Consider the following 16,614-nt stretch of genomic DNA (forward strand, 5'->3'; position numbering starts at 1 on the left):
CAATCCGCCAGGTGCGGTGGCTCACACCTGTAATCCCAGCACTTTGGGAGGCTGAGGCGGGCGGATCACGAGGTCAGGAGATCGAGACCATCCTGGCTAACATGGTGAAACCTCGTCTCTACTAAAAATACAAAAAATTAGCTGGGCGTGGTGGCGGGCGCCTGTAGTCCCAGCTACTCGGGAGGCTGAGGCAGGAGAATGGCGTGAACCCGGGAGGCGGAGCTTGCAGTGAGCCGAGATCGAACCACTGCATTCCAGCCTGGGTGATAGAGCGAGACTCCGTCTCAAAAAAAAAAAAAAAAAAAAGGAGCAATCCAAGGAGCAAAGACCACCTGTTGACCATCAAACAGGCCATCTGGAGGCGAAACTCCTTGCCTGGGGAATTTAGAAGTAATAAAGGCCAGGCGTAGTGGCTCACACACACCTGTAATCCCAGCACTTTGGGAGGCCAAGGCAGGTGGATCAGTTGAGGTCAACAGTTAGAGACCAGCCTGGCCAACATGATGAAACACCCTCCCTACAAAAATTAGCCGGGCATGATGGTGCATGCCTGTAATCCCAGCTACTCAGGAGACTAAGACAGGAGAATTGCTTGAACCAGCAGGCAGAGGTTGCAGTGAGCTGAGATCAGGCCACTGCACTCCAGCTTGGGCGACAGAGGGAGACTGTCTCAAAAGAAAAAACAAACAAAAAAAACTTCCCTAGTATTTAAAGTCGGCATCTGATTCCAAGCCTCTTTCAACTTTTATAAGTAACTAAAATGTCTATACATTCTTTTTTTTAAAAAAAATATACAACAAACACTTATTTCTCACACTTCTGGAGGCTAGGAAGTCCAAGATCAAGGTGCTTATAGATTCAGTGTCTGGTGGGGGCTCACTTCCTGCTTAATGAGCTATGCCTTCTCACTGTGGTTTCACATGGTAGAAGGGGGTAGGGCTTTCTCTTTGGCCTCCCTTACAAAGGCACCAATCCCATTCCTGAGGGCTCTGCCCTCACAACCTAAAATTTCTGTACATTCTATGCCATGCTGAAGTTCATTTTACAACCCTAAGCTCTCACCTTAAGGTCCATACATGCTCCTAAGGAAAATCCACCACAGCGCACTCAGTCCTCCCACAGAGACACCTGCTGCATTCTGCTGCAGTGTTCTTCCTTTCTAATAAACTTTCCTTTTCCAAACCTATACTGTTGTCAGTAAGTTATTTCTTTTTTGAGACCCCTCCCCCCACCCCAAGACATGCCAGTAGTCCCAGCTAGTTGGGATGCTGAGACAGGAGATGGCACCACTGCACTCCAGCCTGGGCAACAGAGCGAGACTCCATCTCAAAAAAAAAAAGAATCAAAACAGTACTAAAGACCCTATTATGAAAATCTTTCACTCACAGTGTCCCTGAATCTCCCCCTCCCTCCCACAACCACTGTTTACAGAGCCTTAAATAAACAAACAGATGATAATGTGTTACCTTGCTCAGTCCCTGGCCTGGAGTGCTGTGGTGCCATCTGGACTCACTGCAGCCTCGACCTCCCAGACTCAAGTGAGACTACCCTCTCAACCTCCCGAGTAGCTGGGACCACAGGCGCATGCCACCATGCTGGGCTAATCTTTGTATTTTTTGTAGAGAAGGGGTTTTGCCGTGTTGCCCAGGCTGGTCTTGGACTCCTAGACTCAAGTGATCTGCCTGCCTCAACCTCCTAGGATCAGGGGCCACCGCAATGGGCTAGACATTTTTTTTTGAGTCAGGGTCTTACTCTGTTGCCTGGCCTGGAGTGCAGTGGTGTGATCATGGCTCACTGCAGCCTCAAACCCCTGGGTTCAAGCCATCCTCCTGTCTCAGCCTCCTGAGGAGCTAGCTGGGACCACAAACACAGGCCACTGTGCCCAGATGATTTTTGTAGAGACAGCGTTTCTCCATGTTACCCAGGCTGGTCTCAAACTCCTGGACTCAAGCGCTGCACCTGCCTCAGCCTCCCTAAGTGCTGTGACTACAGGTGTGAGCCACCACATCTAGCACACCTAGTGCAGTCCTTCTAGAGAGTGGGCCACTCCCAGCCCCGGAGCAGCCTTACTCAAGCCCTCCCTGATCAGATAGGCAGCCTGACAAGTTGCACTGCCTGGGGAAGAGCAGCAAGAACCCTGCTCTGGGAGTCAGGAGTTCCCGGTTCTAGCCTGGAGCTGCTTTCCTTACTAGTTATTGATCTTGCCCAAGTCATTTCCTGCCTCTGGCTCTGTTTCCCAATCTGTAAAATTGTTACTGGAAAGGGGTCCCAATCCAGACCCTAAGAAAGGTGAGGAGACCAAAAATCACCCCCCCAAGACAAAAAGTTCTTATCTGAGCAATTTAGATAAGGAGCAAAGACCACCTGTTGACTATCAAACAGGCCATCTGGAGGCAAAACTTGTCTGGAGAATTTAGAAGTAATCCCAGCACTTTGGAAAGCTGAGGTAGATGGATCACTTAAGGTCAAGAGTTCGAGGGAGCGGAGCGGCAGCGGTGGCCGGGCACGGCGCGAGGCGACGCCACAGGGCAGCGGCGGCAGCAGGAGACGCAGTGGCGGCCGCAGCAGCAGCAAAACGGATTCGTGGAGAGGCGCCGCCGCCGCCGGGCCGGGTGTCGCGCGCCGAGGCTCGGGGGGAGTCGTCGCAGCCGCCGCCACCGCTACCGCAGCCGCCGCCGCCCAGGTGACTGAGGAGAAAGGCACCTCCTCGCTCCCGCCGCCGCCGGACTTCAATACCCAGTCCCCAGCTCGCCAGCGTTTTTCGTTGGAATATACGTTGCACATTTATGGCGATTCTGAATGTGAAAGCAGATTTCTGCCAGGCTCAGCACAGCGTTTTCGCTGACAAGTGAGCTTGGAGGTTCTATGTGCCATAATTAACATTGCCTTGAAGACTCCTGGACACCGAGACTGGTCTCAGAAATAGTTGGCTATTTATTTATTTAGAGACGGCGTCTCGCTCTGTCGCCTAGGCCAGAGTGCAGTGGCTCACTCTCGGCTCACTGCAAGCTCTGCCTCCCGGGTTCAGGCCATTCTCCTGCCTCAGCCTCCCGAGTAGCTGGGACTACAGACGCCCGCCACTGCGCCCGGCTAATTTTTTGTGTTTTTAGCAGAGACGGGGTTTCACCGCGTTAGCTAGGATGGTCTCGATTTCCTGACCTCATGATCCGCCCGCCTCGGCCTCCCAAAGTGCTGGGATTACAGGCGTGAGCCACCGCGCCCGGCCGGCTTTTTTTTTTTTTTTAATTGCAAGCATATTTCTTTTAATGACTCCAGTAAAATTAAGCATCAAGTAAACAAGTGGAAAGTGACCTACACTTTTAACTTGTCTCACTAGTGCCTAAATGTAGTAAAGGCTGCTTCAGTTTTGTATGTAGTTGGGTTTTTTGGAGTCCGAAGTTATCCATCTGCAGAAATTGAGGCCCAAATTGAATTTGGATTCAAGTGAATTATAAATACTTTGCTTATCTTGAAGAGAGAAGCTTCATAAGGAATAAACAAGTTGAATAAACACTGATTGATAATGGGCATTTTAGTGGTCTTTTTAATATTTTCTGTTGTGAAACATTTCAAGATTTATTGATTTTTTTTTCACGTTCCCCATCACACTCACACGCACGCTCACACTTTTTATTTGCCATAATGAACCGTCTAGCCCCTGTGGAGCTCTCCTATGAGAACATGCATTTTCTGATAACTCACAACCCTACCAATGCTACTCTCAACAAGTTCACGGAGGAACTTAAGTATGGAGTGACGACTTTGGTTTGAGTTTGTGATGCTACATATGATAAAGCTCCAATTGAAAAAGAAGGAATCCACATTCTAGATTGGCCATTTGATGATGGAGCTCCATCCCCTAATCAGATAGTAGATGATTGGTTAAACCTGTTAAAAAACAAATTTCGTGAAGAGCCAGTTGCTGTGTTGCAGTGCATTGTGTTGCGGAATTGGGAAGGGCACCTGTGCTGGTTGCACTTGCTTTGATTGAATGTGGAATGAAGTATAAAGATGCAGTTCAGTTTATAAGACAAAAAAGAAGGGGAGCATTAAATTCCAAACAGCTGCTTTACTTAAGATGCGATTACGCTTCAGAGATACCAATGGGCATTGCTGTGTTCAGTAGAAAGAAATGTAAATGAAGGCTGACTTGATTGTGGCATTTAGAGGGAACTCTTGGTACCTGGAAATGTGAATCTGGACTCTTACCTGTGTCATCAAAGTAGTGATGGATTCAGTACTCCTCAACCACTCTCCTAATGATCAGAACAAAAGCAAACAAAAAAGAAATCTCTCTATAAAATGAATAAAATGTTTAAGAAAAAAAAAGAGTTCGAGACCAGCCTGGACAACATGGTGAAACCCCATCCCTACAAAGGTTAGCTGGGCTTGGTGGCACGTGCCTGTAATCCCAGCTACTCAGGAGACTGAGACAGGAGAATGGCTTGAACCTGGGTGGCTGAGGTTCCCGTGAGCTGAGATTAAAAAAAAAAAATCATACTTCCCTAGTATCTAAAGTTGATATCTGATTCCAGGCCTCTTTCAACTTTTTTGTTTGTTTGTTTGTTTTTTTGAGATGGAGTCTCGCTCTGTCATCCAGGCTGGAATGCAAATGGCACGATCTTGGCTCACTGCAACTTCCACCTCCAGCGTTCAAGCGATTCTCCTGCCTCAGCTTCCCAAGTAGCTGGGACTACAGGCGTGTGCCACCATGCCTGGCTAACTTTTTTTTTTTTTTTTTTTCTGAGACGGAGTCTTGCTGTGTCCCCCAGGCTGGAGTGCAGTGGCGTGATCTCGGCTCACTGCAACCTCCGCCTCCCCGGTTCACGCCATTCTCCACCTTAGCCTCCTGAGTAGCTGGGAGTACAGGCGCCCGCCAACACGCCCGGCTAATTTTTTGTATTTTTAGTAGAGATGGGGTTTCACCGTGTTAGCCAGGAGGGTCTCGATCTCCTGACCTCGTGATCCGCCTGTCTTGGCCTCCCAAAGTGCTGGGATTACAGGCGTGAGCCACCGCGCCCTGCACCTGGCTAACTTTTGTATTTTTAGTACAGACGGGGTTTCACTATATGTTGGCCAGGCTGGTCTCAAACCCTTGACTCGAGGTGATCTGCAAGCCTCAGCCTCCCAGAGTGCTGGGATTACAGGCATAAGCCACCGCTCCTGGCCTAAGGTTGGCTATTTTTATGGTTATTTCTTGATTATATGATAAACAAGGGGTGGGTTAGTAATGAGTTTTTCAGAAAAGGGGGTGGGGATCCCCCCAGCTGAGGGTTCCTCCACTATTTAGACCATATAGGGTAACTTCTGGACGTTGCCATGGCATTTGTAAACTGCCTGGCGCTGCTGGGAGTGTCTTTAGCATACGAATGCATTATAATTAGCGTATAATGAGCAGTGAGGACGATCAGAGGTCACCTTCCTGTCTTGGTTTTGGCAGGTTTTGACCAGTTTCTTTGCTGCATTCTGTTTTATCAGCGGGGTCTTGTGACCTTTTACCTTGTGCTGACCTCCTGTCTCATCCTGTGACAAAGAAGGCCTAACCTCCAGGGAATTCAGCCCAGCAGGTCTCTGCCTCATTTTACCCAGCCCCTGTTCAAGACGGAGTCGCTCTGGTTGGAAACTTCTGACAAAATGACAGCTCCTGTCATGTTGCTGCTGCTGCCGCCAATGGACAGCCTTTAACGTGCCCGCCAGCCCTGCTCCACGGCCGGCCTGGGCTCACATGGCCCCATCCCTCCTCGAACCTCCTAGCCTGTTAGTTCCTCAAATCTGCAAGTTCTCTGCCTTCTCAGGGCCTTCAATAAATGCATTTCTTCTGTCTGGAAGGCTCTTCCTTTCCCTCTTCTAGCCAATTCTTATTCATCCCTGAGTTTCAGATTAAAAGTCACTTCCTTTGGAAACCTTACTTCGCTACTTCGCTACTTACTGCACTACTTCGCAGCATCACAACTATGATGGAAATCCTTACTTACGTTAAGTATCTGGTTTCTAGGTCACCCCCCTGACGCGGACGGTAGGGACCGTCTTCTCGTTCATCAGTAGGGAAGTAGCTATGGCAGTGCCTGATACAAAATAAACTCTAAATGTGTATTTATTAGATGGTTGGATGGAAGTTATTTGCGTGTGAAAGCGCGTTTTACCCGAAGGCGCTCTGTGAGGGCCAGCGGGTCCCCTTCGGCCCTGGAGCCAGGGTCACACGCTCCACACCGCGTGCGGTCACGAGACGCCCCCAAGGGCGTATCCTGGGACCCGGAAGCCGCGACTCGTGGCCCTGAGCCCGGGCTTGGCCTTCGGGCCCACGTGGCCGGAAGCCGGCAGCTGATTGGACGCGGGTCGCCCCGCCCCCTGGCCGTGGCGGGACCCGCAGGACTAAGACCATGGAGGCGGTGGCGGTGGCCGCGGCGGTGGGGGTCCTTCTCTTGGCCGGGGCCGGGGGCGCGGCAGGCGACGAGGCCCGGGAGGCGGCGGCCGTGCGGGCGCTCGTGGCCCGGCTGCTGGGGCCAGGCCCCGCGGCCGACTTCTCCGTGTCGGTGGAGCGCGCCCTGGCTGCCAAGCCGGGCTTGGACACCTACAGCCTGGGCGGCGGCGGCGCGGCGCGCGTGCGGGTGCGCGGCTCCACGGGCGTGGCGGCCGCCGCGGGGCTGCACCGCTACCTGCGCGACTTCTGTGGCTGCCACGTTGCCTGGTCCGGCTCTCAGCTGCGCCTGCCGCGGCCCCTGCCCGCCGTGCCGGGGGAGCTGACCGAGGCCACGCCCAACAGGTACCGCCCCGAAGCTTCCCCGCGTCCGCCCGAGGCGCTTACCCCCTCCCGGAGCCGCTGCCACCCAAATCGGGAGGCTGAGCGGGGAGCGCTGGCCGGAAGGCCCAGCTGCGCCGCCTCCAGCGGCTGTGTGGCCTTGAGCCAGCCACTCTGCCTTTCAGAGCCTCGGCTGGCCCACCTGAAAAAAGGAAAGAAGACGCCTACCGTGCAGTGTTATTGTGAGGATTTGCACGGTGATGGGCATAGAATTTGTGGTGCACAATTGGTGATGAGTGAATTTTCTTCCCTTCCTCCCCCACCTTCTCTTTGAACCTGCGGACTGAGGAAGGATGCCTCCATTCCCCCTCCCCCACAGGCCTGTGTTCCTGCGTCTGCCACACTATGGAGTGATGTGTTCACACAGCTGTCCTCCCCTGCCCATCTGTTAGACTGTGGGGGCAGGGATTCCCCGTTCCAGGAAAACACCGTGCAGAGGAGGGGCTCTGGCAGTGTGGCATGAAAGTGGAATATGCCACCCAAATACCCGCCAGGCTAGAGGGCCCTGAGGGAGCTCCACCTGGGGTGGGTCCCAGTGTGCAGCAGAAGGGCACCTGGTCTCAGCTCCACCTGGGGTGGGTCCCAGTGTGCAGCAGAAGGGCCGAGTTTGGAGCCCCTCCCCTCTCCTCTAGGTGGGGGATGGGGGATTTGTTCCAGGGCCGTGGACCCTCCAGGGTGGGATGCGCCCCTGCTCATGACACTGCTCGCAGGTACCGCTATTACCAGAATGTGTGCACGCAAAGCTACTCCTTCGTGTGGTGGGACTGGGCCCGCTGGGAGCGAGAGATAGACTGGATGGCGCTGAATGGCATCAACCTGGCACTGGCCTGGAGCGGCCAGGAGGCCATCTGGCAGCGGGTGCGTGCCCACTGTCCCCTCCCCACCCTCCTCTATGGCGGGAGCCACCCTAGGTGTTTTCACCCGCCCCCCAGCATGGGCTCAGTGTCTCTCTCCAGAAGTGCTTTCAGCATGCATAATGCCTTGGGCCTCCTAAAAACTGAGGCTTCCGGCCGGGCGCGGTAGCTCACGCCTGTAATCCCAGCACTTTGGGAGGCCTAGGTGGGCAGATCAGGAGTTCAGGAGATCGAGACCATCTTGGCCAACATGGTGAAACCCCGTCTCTACTAAAATACAAAGAATTAGCAGCCTGGGCAACAGCGAGACTCTGTCTAAAAAAAAAAAAAAAAAAAACCGAGGCTCCAGTTTGAGGAGTGGGGCTCCTTCCCCCATCTCCCCTATGCAGCCAGTCACCTGGTCTCTTGGATCCAACTCATGGGCAGCTCTAGATCTGCCTCCCTGGAAGCTTCTGTGCTGCAACGGCTGCTGCAGGCGCTGCTTAAGCTCTTCACACAGCTGCCCTGCCCTTCCATCTGGCACCCTTGCTCCATGAAGCCTTCTAAGGCCTTCCTCTTGGGGGAAAGCCCCTTTTTGCCCCATCTCCTCACCCATACGACAAAGGCGACACAGTGAACTCATCTACTCACAGGTCTCTTTCCTCTGGGCTGTGGGCTCCTTGATGGCAGGGTTCGGATTTTGTCTCAGTAGCCCTAGTGCCCAGCACAAAGAAGCAATGAGTGAATGGTTGTTGAATGAATAAATGAATGAATGAATGAATGGAGATTAATATATTTCTATGTGTGGGCCCTTCCTCCTCAGGTGTACCTGGCCTTGGGCCTGACCCAGGCAGAGATCAATGAGTTCTTTACTGGTCCTGCCTTCCTGGCCTGGGGGCGAATGGGCAACCTGCACAGCTGGGATGGCCCCCTGCCCCCCTCCTGGCACATCAAGCAGCTTTACCTGCAGGTAAAAGGATGGAAAAGGGAAGGGGCAGAATCGGTGATAGATGGTCATGGGCCCAGGAAAAGTGGTATTGGGCTAGCCCCAGGGCTCTTAACTGAGGTGGGGGGCTCCGTGTGTCCTGGGAGATGAGGGTCTTCTCATAGGACAGCAGTGGCCATGCTCACCACCCTTCCTTCTCTTCCTCCAGCACCGGGTCCTGGACCGGATGCGCTCCTTCGGCATGACCCCAGTGCTACCTGCATTCGCGGGGCATGTTCCCGAGGCTGTCACCAGGTGAGGTTCCGCTCACCCCCTCCACTTAGCTCAGAGAGGGAATTTTATTCCCTTCTAGAACATGACTTAAAAACTTAAGCTCTGGGCCGGGCGCAGTGGCTCATGCCTGTAATCCCAGCACTTTGGGAGGCCAAGTTGGGCGGATCACCTGAGGTCAGGAGTTCGAGACCAGCCTGGCCAACATGGTGAAACCCTGTCTCTACTAAAAATATAAAAATTAGCTGGGCATGGTGGCACGTGCCTGTAATCCCATCTACTTAGGAGGCTGAGACAGGAGAATTGCTTAAACCTGGGAGGCAGACGTTGCAGTGAGTCGAGATCATGCCATTGCACTCCAGCCTGGGCAACAAGAGTGAAACTCTGTCTCAAACAAACAAGCTCTGGACGTAGGCCTGGGTTTGATTTCTGACTCTGCTACTAATTAGCTGTGTGACTTCGGGCAGATGACATGACTACTCTGTGCCTCAGTTTCCTTACTTGTAAAATGGGATGTCTACCCACTTTGCTGTAGGGTTTGTAATTATCTCTCGATCTATCTGTGACTTTGGACAGAGTGCTAGCAAATGGCAGCCCTTATGAGTGGCAGCAGGGGTGCTCCAGTGTCCCTTGTCCCTCCTGTTCCTCTGTGCTTCCCAGCCATCCTCTCACATGTGGTTGGGAAAAGTCTTCAAGACCTCCCCTCCTTCAGGAAGCCTTGCTAGTGCCTCCCATGACCTCCTTTGCACCTGCTAGTGTCTGGCTCCCATACTCTCATCTCATAGGACTTAATGCATGCCAGTGGCCTCCCTGCCTGCCTCTTTGCCCCCATCACCAGGTGGCAGGAAACTCACTCATTCATTCAATAAACTTGGTCCAGCTGTCTGAGGCTGCCAGAACTGGCTGTGCTGGGTCCTGGGAGGTGGCAAGAAAGGTGCCCAAGGGCTTACCCCTGATAGGGGAGATATGTTGGCTGAAGGATACAATGCGGGGACAAGGACAGAAATATATGTGGGTTCCGCTCTCCCTTGCTGGGAGAGAGGGGCAGGAAGGGCTCAGGGCAGAGCCTAGCCTTGAAAAATGAGTGTTGCTTGGACGGACGCTGTGGCTAATGCCTATAATCCTAGTGTTTTGGGAGGCTGAGGCAGGTGGATCACCTGAGGTCAGGAGTTAAAGACCAGCCTGGCCAACATGGCGAAACCCCATCTCTACTAAAAGTACAAAAATTAGCCAGGCGTGGTGGCGGGCTCCTGTAATCCCAGCTACTCGGTAGGCTGAGGCAGGAGAATCTCTTGAAGCCAGGGGCCAGAGACTGCAGTGAGCCGAGATCACACCACTTCACTCCAGCCTGGGTGACAGAGTGAGACTCCGTCTCAAAAAAAAAAAAAAAAAAGGAAAGAATATTAAACACCTCATGTTCTCACTCATAGTGGGAGTTGAACAATAAGAACACATGGACACAGGAAGGGGAACATCACACACTGGGGCCTTTCGGGGTGTGGGGGTCAAGGGGAGGGATAGCATTGGGACAAATACTTAATGCATGCGGGGCTGAAAACCTAGATGACGGGTTGATGGGTGCAGCAAACCACCGTGGCACATATATACCTATGCAACAAACCTGCATGTTCTGCACAGAACTGAACTGAAAGTATAATTTAAAAAAAAACAAAAAGGCCGGGTGCGGTGGCCCACACCTGTAATCCCAGCACTTTGGGAGGCCGAGACAGGCGGATCACGAGGTCAGCAGATTGAGACCATCCTGGCTAACACAGTGAAACCCCGTCTCTACTAAAAATACAAAAAATTAGCCGGGTGTGGTGGCGGGCATCTGTAGTCCCAGCTACTAGGGAGGCTGAGGCAGGAGAATGGCGTGAACCCGGCAGGCGGAGCTTGCAGTAAGCTGAGAATGCGCCACTGCACTCCAGCCTGGGACGACAGAGCGAGACTCCGTCTCAAAAAAATAGAAAAGAAAGAAAAAGGAGTGTTGCTTGTTTCAGGCCACAGGAAGGGGAGAGAGAGTGAAAGTTTTTCAGAGAAGGTGACCAGGGAAGGAGAAGAAAGGACTCTAGGCAGAGAGCATACCTGTACAAAGCCGTAGAGGCGAGAGAAACCAGGATGTGCCCCCAGGAGCTGTAGAGAAGTTGGCGAGGCTGGTGAACACTATGATGAACACTATGGCAGCTTCCATGAAATGTCTGAGCTTTTGCTCCCCACTAGGGTGTTCCCTCAGGTCAATGTCACGAAGATGGGCAGTTGGGGACACTTTAACTGTTCCTACTCCTGCTCCTTCCTTCTGGCTCCGGAAGACCCCATATTCCCCATCATCGGGAGCCTCTTCCTGCGAGAGCTGATCAAAGAGTTTGGCACAGACCACATCTTTGGGGCCGACACTTTCAATGAGATGCAGCCACCTTCCTCAGAGCCCTCCTACCTTGCCGCAGCCACCACTGCCGTCTATGAGGCCATGATTGCAGGTACAGTGCCTGGGTGGGGTGGGAGAGCCCCCCAAGACCCTCAAAAAGAAGGGACTAGCAGATGTCAGTAGGGGTAGGCAGAGGGACTGGAATAATGCCTCGCCATAACACACAGTACTTTATAGTTTCCCAAGCACTTGTACACACGCGTTGTCTGAGTGAATCCCACTGTGGTTGAGAGGTGAGCTCTGGAAGCCGACAACCTGGGTCACACCTGGCGCTTCTATTTCCTGGCCGTGTGACTTATGACTCATGACCTCCTTCCCAGTGTCTCATTTGCTTTTCCCGTAAACTGGGACTACCTCATAGGTAGAATAACGCCTGGCCCAGAGCGAAGCCCACTAAGAGCTAGCTATGAACAAGGATTTTGTTTCATCTCTGCGTGGTTGCTGAAGTAGGCACTGCAGGCAGGAGGTGAGTGGATGTGCCTAAAGGCGCTAAGTGCGCATCCTGCTACAAAACCTTGAAGCCAGGGCTCCTTCCTGCCACTTAAAGGAGGAGTGGAGGGGAGGGCGCCCAAGTCAGGAATGACTTAGTGGAGAGGGGTCTGTGTTGGCCAGGAAGGGAACAGATCAGCTTAGCCTTTCTTGAGCCGCACTGCTCCAAGTGTGACCCAAAACCAGCAGCAGCAGCAGCCCGAGCTGTGAGATGGCAAATTCTCAGGCCCTACCTAAGACCTGAAGCAGAAGCTACATTTTTTTTTTTTTTTTTTTTGAGACAGATTTCACTCTGTTGCCCAGGCTGGAGCACAGTGGCACAATCTCATTTCACTGCAACCTTCATCTTCTAGGTTCAAGCGATTCTCCTGCCTCAGCCTCCCAAGTAGCTGGGACTACAGGCACACATCACCACGCCCGGCAATTTTTGTTTGTTTGTTTTGAGATGGAGTCTCGCTCTGTCGCCCAGGCTGGAGTGCAGCGGCACGATCTCAGCTCACTGCAACCTCTGCCTCCTGAGTTCAAGCGATTCTCCTGCCTCAGCCTCCTGAGTAGCTGGGATTACAGGCACCCGCCACACCACACTCAGCTAATTTTTGTATTTTTAGTAGAGAGGGGGTTTCGCTATGTAGGTCAAGCTGGTCTCGAACTCCTGACCTCAAATGATCCACCCACTTCAGCCTCCCAAAGTGCTGGAATTACAGGTGTGAGCCACCTCGCCTGGCCAATTTTTGTATTTTTAGTAGAAACAGGGTTTCACCATGGTGGCCAGACTGGTCTCAAACTCCTGACCTCAGATGATCCGCCTACCTCGGCCTCCCAAAGTACTGGGATTACAGGCGTGATCCACTGCGACTGGCCTTGATTTTGTTTTTGAGACAGAATCTTACTCTGTCGCCCAGGCTGGAGTGCAGTGGCACAATCTCAGCTCACTGCAACTTCTGCCTCATGGGTTCAAGTGATTCTTGTGCCTCTGCCTCCCGAGTAGCCAGGATTACAGGCACCTGCCATTACGCTAGGCTAATTTTTGTATTTTTAGTATAGACAGGGTTTCCCCACATTGGCCGGGCTGGTCTGGAACTCCTGGGCTCAAGTGATCCACCTGCTTCGGCCCCTCAGAGTGCTGGGATTATCGGTGTGGGCCACCGCGCCCATTCAGAAACCTCCATGTTTTAAGGAGCCCTCTGGGTAACTCTGATGTTCACCCAAGCTGCTGAACCGTGTCCTGGAGTTTTCAGGGGGATGTGTATGTGCCACAGAGCGTCCTGCTGGTGGGGGTCATGGGAAGCCGTGACCTAGGATAGACAGAGTCGTCCGTAGAGTGGGGTGAACATTCCCTGGGCCCTCTGTCTCATCACTCCTCTTCTCTGTTCCCCCCACCTCCTGTCCACAGTGGATACTGAGGCTGTGTGGCTGCTCCAAGGCTGGCTCTTCCAGCACCAGCCGCAGTTCTGGGGGCCCGCCCAGATCGGGGCTGTGTTGGGGGCTGTGCCCCGCGGCCGCCTCCTGGTTCTGGACCTGTTTGCTGAGAGCCAGCCTGTGTACACCCGCACCGCCTCCTTCCAGGGCCAGCCCTTCATATGGTGCATGCTGCACAACTTTGGGGGAAACCATGGTCTTTTTGGAGCCCTAGAGGCTGTGAACGGAGGCCCAGAAGCTGCCCGCCTCTTCCCCAACTCCACCATGGTAGGCACGGGCATGGCCCCCGAGGGCATCAGCCAGAACGAAGTGGTCTATTCCCTCATGGCTGAGCTGGGCTGGCGAAAGGACCCAGTGCCAGATTTGGCAGCCTGGGTAACCAGCTTTGCTGCCCGGCGGTATGGGGTCTCCCACCCGGACGCAGGGGCAGCGTGGAGGCTACTGCTCCGGAGTGTGTACAACTGCTCTGGGGAGGCCTGCAGGGGCCACAATCGTAGCCCACTGGTCAGGCGGCCATCCCTACAGATGAATACCAGCATCTGGTACAACCGATCCGATGTGTTTGAGGCCTGGCGGCTGCTGCTCACATCTGCTCCCTCCCTGGCCACCAGCCCTGCCTTCCGCTACGACCTGCTGGACCTCACTCGGCAGGCGGTGCAGGAGCTGGTCAGCTTGTACTATGAAGAGGCAAGGAGCGCCTACCTGAGCAAGGAGCTGGCTTCCCTGTTGAGGGCTGGAGGCGTCCTGGCCTATGAGCTGCTGCCGGCACTGGACGAGGTACTGGCTAGTGACAGCCGCTTCTTGCTGGGCAGCTGGCTGGAGCAGGCCCGAGCAGCGGCGGTCAGTGAGGCCGAGGCCGATTTCTACGAGCAGAACAGCCGCTACCAGCTGACCCTGTGGGGGCCAGAAGGCAACATCCTGGACTATGCCAATAAGCAGCTGGCGGGGTTGGTGGCCAACTACTACACCCCTCGCTGGCGGCTCTTCCTGGAGGCGCTGGCTGACAGTGTGGCCCAGGGCATCCCTTTCCAACAGCACCAGTTTGACAAAAATGTCTTCCAACTGGAGCAGGCCTTCGTCCTCAGCAAGCAGAGGTACCCCAGCCAGCCGCAAGGAGACACTGTGGATCTGGCCAAGAAGATCTTCCTCAAATATTACCCCCGCTGGGTGGCCGGCTCTTGGTGATAGATTCGCCACCACTGGGCCTGGTTTTCCACTGATTCCAGGCCGGGGCAGATTCCAGGGCACAGAGCTGGACAGACATCACAGGATAACCCAGGCCTGGAAGGAGGCCCCACGGCCTTCTGGTGGGGTCTGGCCTGGGGGGATTGGAGGGAAATGACCTGCCCTCTACCACCACCCGAAGTGTGGGATTAAAGTACTGTTTTCTTTCCACTTAAACTGATGAGTCCCCTGGGTCTGTCAGAATGAGAAGGTCACTGCTGCCACGCTTGGGACTCAGGGCTATAGCATCGCCCTGGGGTGGGACCTGTTCTCCCATCCCTTGCCTCACGTCCCTGTTTTTGTTTGTTTGTTTGTTTGTTTGCGACGGAGCCTTGCTCTGTTGCCCAGGCTGGAGTACAATGGCACAGTCTCGGCTCACTGCAACCTCCGCCTCCTGGGTTCAAGCAATTCTTGTGCCTCAGCCTCCCGGGTAGCTGGGACTACAGGCATGCACCACCACTCCAGGCTAATTTTTTTTTTTCCAAGAGGAGTCTTGCTGTGTTGCCCAGGTTGGAGTTTAGTGGCACCATCTTGGTTTACTGCAACCTCCGCCTCCCGGATTCAAGCAATTCTCCTGCCTCAGTCTACCAGGGAGTTAGGACTACAGGCCTGTGCCATCACGCCCGGCTAATTTTTGTATTTTTCGTAGAGATGAGGTTTCACCATGTTGGCCAGGCTGGTCTTTAACTCCTGACCTCAAGTGATCCACCTGCCTCGGCCTTCCAAAGTGTTGGGATTACAGCAGTGAGCCACCGTGCCCAGCCACGTCCCTCGTTTTAATACTAACCCCTGAACTTTGAACGGAGAATGCCCTTCTGTTGCAGGAAAACCTCTTTTCAAACCGTGTTTGTCCTTTGCTGGCATGCCACAGCAACAGTCACCAACACAGAAGACTTCTGTGACCAAATATTTGGAGGATTTTCCCCACACACTAAGCAGCAGACATCAGCTGGGTGTCCTCCAATTCAGTTCCAATGTAATCAACCAGAGACAGCATCAAATCCCACAGGGTTAGGGTGCAGACCCATGAGACCACCCCCTCCTTCCCATCGGTTACAAGTCCTGATCCCTGGAACTTCTGACTGACTGGCTTCAAGTTGGAGTTCTTGTGACTCCCTTCCCCTCTTTGGAGTAAACTCATTTGCTACAGCGACCCACGAAACACAGGGAAACCCTTATTATTTTTACTGCTTTATTATATAGGAAAAAAATTTTTTTTTCTTTCTTTTTTGAGACAGGGTCTCACTCTGTCATCCAGAATGAGTGCAGTGGCAGGATCTGGCTCCATCACCCAGGCTGGAGTGCAGTGGCATGATCTCGGCTCACTACAGCCTCCATCCCCCCAAACCCCCCGCCTCAGTGCCCCACCCCGCAAGTGGCTGGGACTCTAAGCATACACCACCACACCCAGCTAATTTTTTTGTAGTTTTTGCGGAGACGGGGTCTCATTCTCTTGCCCTGGCTGGTCTTGAACTCCTGGGCTCCAGCAATCCCCTTGCCTTGGCCTCCCAAAGTGCTGGGATTACAGGCATGAGCCACCGTGTCCAGCCTCAAAGGATATTTTAAAGGATTGAAATAAACAGCCATATGAAGAGATACAGACGGGGCGGTCTGGAAGGACCCAGAGCAGGAGCTTCTAGCTCCGTAGAGTTCGGGTTACGTCACCCTCCGGGCACATGGATGAGTTCTTCACCTTCTGTCATCCTCCAGACGTTCAGCTCTCAGAAGCTCCTGAACCCTGTTCTTTGGGCCTTTTATGGAGAACTCCATTGGCTGTCCATGACTGAAGCATGGACAGCTGTGATAATGTGATTGGGCAAAAAGGGTCTGATCTAAGCCCAGCAAGGCCAGTCCAGATTCTTTGGGCCTTTGTGCAGCATTCCTTTCTCCAGGGTATGGGGCAGGGACCCACTCTGGAATTGAGGGTCCTACAACCCACAATCAGATTAGAGTCCTGCCTTGGGCAGCTGAAAAGAGGACAGGAGAAGGTCAGAGAGAGGAGAGGCTGTTTTTTGAGGCCTGAAGCGCCCCAACATGACAACAAAAAGACTGTAACATGGTCATGTGAGTTATGAGATAGGAACCCTGGGCGAAACCAACACATATACAATCATCTCCCACCTCCCAACGCCTTTACTTTCACAGCCTCTGCAGCAAACTGTGGTCACTGTAATCGCTCCTGTGGCACAGAGGCATACCCAGGGGAATC

The 16,614-nt window shown here is 53.4% G+C and overlaps 1 protein-coding gene and 1 pseudogene across 1 annotated transcript; both read left to right on the top strand.

The window, feature by feature from the left end:
• Positions 1–3,589: 3,589 nt before the first annotated feature.
• On the top strand, positions 3,590–4,422 carry LOC129017277 (protein tyrosine phosphatase type IVA 2-like; annotated as a pseudogene).
• A 1,926-nt stretch (positions 4,423–6,348) lies between these two features.
• On the top strand, positions 6,349–14,582 carry NAGLU (N-acetyl-alpha-glucosaminidase). The gene is made up of 6 exons (XM_054457613.2): positions 6,349–6,763; positions 7,510–7,657; positions 8,456–8,602; positions 8,787–8,872; positions 11,069–11,325; positions 13,156–14,582. Exons 1-6 carry the CDS (start codon positions 6,381–6,383, stop codon positions 14,364–14,366), a joined length of 2,232 nt encoding a protein of 743 aa, XP_054313588.1. The 5' UTR covers positions 6,349–6,380; the 3' UTR covers positions 14,367–14,582.
• Positions 14,583–16,614: the final 2,032 nt, after the last annotated feature.

Source organism: Pongo pygmaeus, chromosome 19, assembly GCF_028885625.2.
Source record: "Pongo pygmaeus isolate AG05252 chromosome 19, NHGRI_mPonPyg2-v2.0_pri, whole genome shotgun sequence".
In the NCBI taxonomy this organism is placed as follows: Eukaryota; Metazoa; Chordata; class Mammalia; order Primates; family Hominidae; genus Pongo; species Pongo pygmaeus.

Bases quoted from the DNA above. Each gene is read 5' to 3' on its own strand.
- NAGLU (XM_054457613.2), top strand. From the start codon at position 6,381: ATGGAGGCGGTGGCGGTGGCCGCGGCGGTGGGGGTCCTTCTCTTGGCC. The intron at 8,603-8,786 runs GTAAAAGGATGG...CTCTTCCTCCAG, and splicing joins TCAAGCAGCTTTACCTGCAG to CACCGGGTCCTGGACCGGAT. The intron at 8,873-11,068 runs GTGAGGTTCCGC...GCTCCCCACTAG, and splicing joins GTTCCCGAGGCTGTCACCAG to GGTGTTCCCTCAGGTCAATG.